The sequence below is a fragment of the Lolium rigidum genome, chromosome 4, assembly GCF_022539505.1.
Source record: "Lolium rigidum isolate FL_2022 chromosome 4, APGP_CSIRO_Lrig_0.1, whole genome shotgun sequence".
Taxonomy (NCBI): domain Eukaryota; kingdom Viridiplantae; phylum Streptophyta; class Magnoliopsida; order Poales; family Poaceae; genus Lolium; species Lolium rigidum.
This window is the reverse complement of record NC_061511.1, coordinates 247,320,831-247,326,107: the sequence shown is the minus strand read 5'-3', so window position 1 is coordinate 247,326,107 and position 5,277 is coordinate 247,320,831. Positions and strand designations below refer to the sequence as shown.

General features: G+C 43.2%; 1 protein-coding gene across 1 annotated transcript; it reads left to right on the top strand.

Annotated features, from left to right (window-relative positions):
• The first annotated feature begins 948 nt into the window (after nucleotides 1-948).
• On the top strand, nucleotides 949-4,442 carry LOC124707456 (serine/threonine-protein kinase SAPK4-like). Its single transcript, XM_047239111.1, has 9 exons — nucleotides 949-1,055; nucleotides 1,172-1,246; nucleotides 1,524-1,625; nucleotides 1,718-1,771; nucleotides 1,892-1,984; nucleotides 2,107-2,199; nucleotides 3,289-3,393; nucleotides 3,681-3,779; nucleotides 3,865-4,442. Exons 1-9 carry the CDS (start codon nucleotides 996-998, stop codon nucleotides 4,207-4,209), a joined length of 1,026 nt encoding a protein of 341 aa, XP_047095067.1. The 5' UTR covers nucleotides 949-995; the 3' UTR covers nucleotides 4,210-4,442.
• The last annotated feature ends 835 nt before the right edge of the window (nucleotides 4,443-5,277 follow it).

The window sequence follows — 5,277 nt, the reverse complement described above, 5'->3', positions numbered from 1 at the left end:
AAAATAAAATACTGTAAGCAAAATTATAAGAGTAGCATTTCACATAAAGTATTGTAAGCAAAATTATAGATTGAAAACTATATATTTCATCTAACAACATGACCATTAATCTTATGTAGAAAAAAAAAGAGCAATCTAGTTATGTCTTGAAAATGATTTTTGGTTAGTTTTGGGGGCTTAATATGCGTATAGGTACGTCCGAATTTCTGATAACTAATGTGGAACGGAGGGAGTAGTTCCATAGTTCGAAGATTCAAGGCGCACTAAGAATCATTCTCAGCATTTCAGAGTTTATAATAGACACCTTTCTACAGATTTTTTCAATTCTTTTAAGAAATGATATACGTGTTTAAAAGCTGTGAAGAGAGATGACATCATTATTATCGTTAATTTGTTTACTTACTGGCTACTGCCTCCATGTAAAAATATAGCGCATGGCCAAAGTTTACAAACACGGGTTAGGACAAAATATATATATGCATTACATTTTTTTTTTACCGGATGGAGTTGTTGCACACATGTTTGGTGCAAAAATAAAAAAGGTCAGGATTTAGTTAAGACGACTTTATATATTCCAGTGTATTCTCAAACTATCTTCAGTCCTTGGTTTAGTCTTAACGGAGAGATCATTAGGAGACAAATTGGAAAACTAAACAAAGACAAATCTACGGATACGCGCACGCCGGGAACTCTCCGACTCAAAGCAGGCGTCTATATAAACTCGGGAGCGCACGGGACGCGCAACATACATAGCGCTACGCCGGGAAAGCGACGCCTCCACCACAGACCACACCGCGCGCCTCCCCCGCCATCTGCAACCCCCGATCGATTCGCCGGTCTGCCCCGCCGTCCCGGCCCCCCGCGGCGCGGGCGCAGCGATGACGACGGCGACGGCGACGACCGGGCCACTGCAAGAGAGCGCGCGCAACGAGCTGGACGAAAAGTACGAGCCGGTGCGGGACATCGGGTCGGGGAACTTCGGGGTGGCGCGGCTGATGCGCAACCGCTCCAACGGCGAGCTCGTCGCCGTCAAGCTCATCGAGCGCGGCCACCGGGTGGGGCTAATCTCCTTCTCCCGCAATTTCATCGCCGCGTGATTTTGTGTCGTTCGAATCCGGTAGGGCGTTGCCCGGTATGGATTTCTGACGGATTGTGGCTCTGGTTTTCGCAGATTGACGAGAATGTGTACCGGGAGATCGTCAACCATCGCTCCCTCAGGCACCCCAACATCGTCCAGTTCATAGAGGTGATCCTTTGTGGATAAGGAGCAACGAGTTCGAAATCGCTTATTACTCATCTGTTTTGTCCTCTCGGGTTTAAATTGCCTGAGCTGGAGAGAAACAAACTTTGTTGCCCGGTGACGTGCAGCGTCTTGTTTTTATATGCAAATGGACGTTGGCGTGGATAGCTATTGGGGAAAAAAATCGATTTTGAGACTTATTCTGAACTAACTTGTCACCAGGGTGTTTTCTGTTTCAAAGTGAGAACCGCGAGTGCTTACATTGCCAGCTTCAATTCAACAGGTGATCCTAACGCCGACACATCTTGCAATTGTGATGGAGTATGCGTCCGGTGGGGAACTCTTCGAAAGGATCGTTGATCGTGGGCGGTTCAGCGAGGACGAGGTAGTGATTTATAACCCTTCCTGAATCCAGAGTGTATTTACCTTTTTGTTATTTCATCGCTTCTAGTAACTGTTTTCCTCTCCTTACTGCAGGCCAGATATTTCTTCCAGCAGCTGATCTGCGGCGTAAGCTACTGCCACCACATGGTAAGGAGAATCAATAAGTTACTCTTGTATTAGCTGGATATCAAGCAAACAAGAAGGTAAATAATGAGAGTGGGGCCTGAAAATATGCTGAATGTTGCAACCATCTTTACTGCTTGCCAGCAAATATGCCATAGGGATTTGAAGCTGGAGAATGTTCTCTTGGATGGTAGCCAAGCACCACGGCTAAAGATATGCGATTTTGGGTACTCCAAGGTTGGTTATCAAATTTCATAGAGTGCTTGTCCACGTCTTGTGCAAATCTTGTCATGTTCCTGTAAGTTTGCATAAGCTTTCTATTACTGCTAAAAAGTTAACTGTATGTCATTTCGTTACAGTCGTCAGTACTACATTCAAGGCCCAAATCTGCAGTCGGGACGCCAGCGTACATTGCACCAGAAGTTCTTTGCCGCACGGAATATGATGGGAAGGTAACCCGTAAAAAGCCTCTTGTTTATATATGATATGCATTTTTGTGTTTCTGAACCTCTCCTCTTAAGCACATCTCTTAAGAGCACGCCGTTTAAGATTCTTCATCTTGGCATTGTGTATGGATAAATTTACGCATCTTCCTTTCATGCTGACATGAACATAAATTCATGATGTTGACATACTACATTACTTGAAGAACGAGTTGCCATGCCAAACAAACTTGAAAGTGTTGTTTGGTTGTGCATCATATTTTGGGAGTAGAAGTTTTACCAAACTATTTTCAGGTGATGGTGATTGAAATTCTTCCATATAAATTTATACAAGATTGCAATAGGATATGGTACTGGATACGCTTGAGTTTATGGTCTTGAATTTAATAGGGAAGTCGAATCTGACAGCCAACAATGTTCTGTCTTGGTTCTGGAGCATCCGCTTCAACTTAGCATCACGTGAGGTAGGGACTTGATTCATGGAAGATACTGCTATTGGGAAAAGTAAAATTGGCAACTAGTTTGCTACTGCACCTCATTTGTGAAACCCTTTTCTCTCTTTCATAGTATTGTAAAAAAAATCATCATGTTTTGCCCCTTCCCCTTTTCTCTCTTTCATAGTATTGTGAAAAAATCATCATGTTTTGCTCCTTCTTTTCAGACTTCACCACCCATTCTTAGAACACAAATAGTCTGGCCAATCGGTATTCCTTTTGCAACGAACATGTGTTGACATCAGTAATTTTATTTTTCTATGAACATGTTTTGCACATATGGTTCATTTGATTGAACACCCTCTTGGTTGAAGTTTATTGATTCATGCAGACATAGTTCATTTGATGTCATACGGTTGGGCACATACATGTCAATTGGATTCATGCGCAATTTTAATAATAAAACAAAGTGGATGTAGGTCATTCAATTTATGTACAGATGGTCGTTTGATCATCCAGAGATAAGTAACTCAACTTTGTCTAGATACGGTTGTATCTAGACGTGTTTTTAGTGTGTAGATACATCCGTATCTAGAAAATATTGAGTTACTTATTTTTGGACAGAGGGAGGTGTGCCACTGACAAATGTATTTTGGAAAGGCAGATGGCAGATGTATGGTCCTGTGGGGTGACTCTTTATGTCATGATTATGGGAGCCTACCCATTTGAAGACCAGGATGATCCCAAGAATATTACGAAGATCATTAAGGTGATCGTCTACTCCTATTATCTCATCAATATACTTCTAGTGACTTCATCAATATGGAGTGGATGTTCTGCGGAGCGAAATCATCCATGAGATGCCACGTGTAAATGCTTCAGCCAGGCAGTTCTATCCACCGTGGATAAAAAAGTATCCAATAGCTGGCAACTCGATCACTCCATGTGCTTAAATTTAAACATTCTCTCAATATAGTTTCCCTACTTTAGAGGCCTTATTATAGTAGTTTTTTGCCATCCAAAATCACACTTGCAGCCGCTTATCTTTGTTTGCAGCGAATAGCAGCAGTCGATTATAAGATCCCAAACAATATTCTCATCTCTCTGGATTGCAGACAGCTCATCCAACTCATCTTTACAAGCAATCCAACAAAGGTAATGATCTCAACTATCCAGGGTGTAGTATCAATGAGTCCATGAGCGAGTCAACGTTGACATGGCATCTTTCTGTTTTCTGTAGAGAATCACCATGAGGGAAATAAAGAGACACCCATGGTTCCTGAAGAACTTGCCGAGGGAGCTCACAGAAGCAGGGCAATCTACCTATTACATGAGGAGCAGCAGCATCGTGCCTCCTTTCTCGAAGCAAACTACCCAAGATATCATGAGGATTGTGGAAGATGCGAAGAAGAGGCCAAGATCATCCATAGCAGGATACGGCTATGGCGACGAGGGATACGATGAGGAGGAAAAGAAGGTGGAGACAAATGAGCCAGAACAGAATGACGAAGAAGATGAGTGTGACAAGAAGGTCAGGGAGGTTCTTGAGAGTGGGGAGCTGGATATGAGCTCGCTGCGCATCTAAATACCATTTGTGAGGTGGGACCGTGGGAGGGATGTAGATAATTTTGGCTTATTATGTGGTTGTTGTATTTTGGTAGTAGGATGTATGCAATTCTGGTGCAGAGGCAGTTTGTTGCCTTTCACGTAATCTATGTGTAATCTAATATTCAGAAGGAGGATATTTTTTTGCACACAGGATCCATTTCATTGGTTGTGTTGTTTTTGGTAAAACAAAAGTGTGCTATTTGCTTGAAATTATTTGGGTTTGCGAGTGATTACAGATTTTTGCTTTATTGGCTACAGGGATCTGTGTGTCTGGTTGTCTGAGAAGGATTTACCGCTTTCCAGCATCTACAGTTTTCAGATAACTCGAGGTTTATTGCAACGACTGGTTTGGATCAGCCTGGATTTGTCATTTGTTTTTCCAAAGTGTACATTTCTTTCTTCTACAACTACTGTAGTTAGTGAAAACTTTACTAACTACAGCAGTTTTTTTTGCTCTAAAAAACTACAAAAAAACTACTGTAGTTAGTAAAAGTATAATAAAAGTGTTTTATTGTCTTGAGGAGGTAAAATGAGTATTGTACTTGTTTACTAAATTATTGGATTATAGTTATTTGGCGGAGCGACATCAGACGAATGCTCAAACCTACATTGCAAAAGCTAAGAGCATCCCAGCCGTTCGACCCATTTAACAAACGCCGGATTGCATGTAAAAAGGGCGTGGGGGCGTGGGGGCAACATTTTCCCCATCAGCGGCGATAGATTCAAAATATTGTCTTCCCGCTACACAAAAGAATCGCCAATGTCCGGCGATCGGATCAGCCACATTCCGGCGATCGAAACTAGACGATTACAGGCTCATCGGCGGTCCCGTCATTAACGACGGCGTCTGGCGCGGCATCGGGCGTTGCATCGGCGTCTGGTGCGGCATCGTCAGGCGTAGCATCAGCGTCTGCAGTTGTGGAAGCGGCGGGAGTAGACGTCGAAGCGGAGGACGAAGGAGCCGACGGTGGCCGGAGAATTTCTTGGGGATGGGCGTCGTACCAAGCCCTCGTCTCCTCGTCCATGTTGGCGTCGTTGCCGCCGA

Coding starts and splice junctions, on each gene's coding strand:
- LOC124707456 (XM_047239111.1), top strand. CDS start 996: ATGCGCAACCGCTCCAACGGCGAGCTCGTCGCCGTCAAGCTCATCGAG. Junction 1,056..1,171: donor TCATCGAGCGCGGCCACCGG/GTGGGGCTAATC, acceptor TGGTTTTCGCAG/ATTGACGAGAATGTGTACCG. Junction 1,772..1,891: donor TAAGCTACTGCCACCACATG/GTAAGGAGAATC, acceptor ACTGCTTGCCAG/CAAATATGCCATAGGGATTT.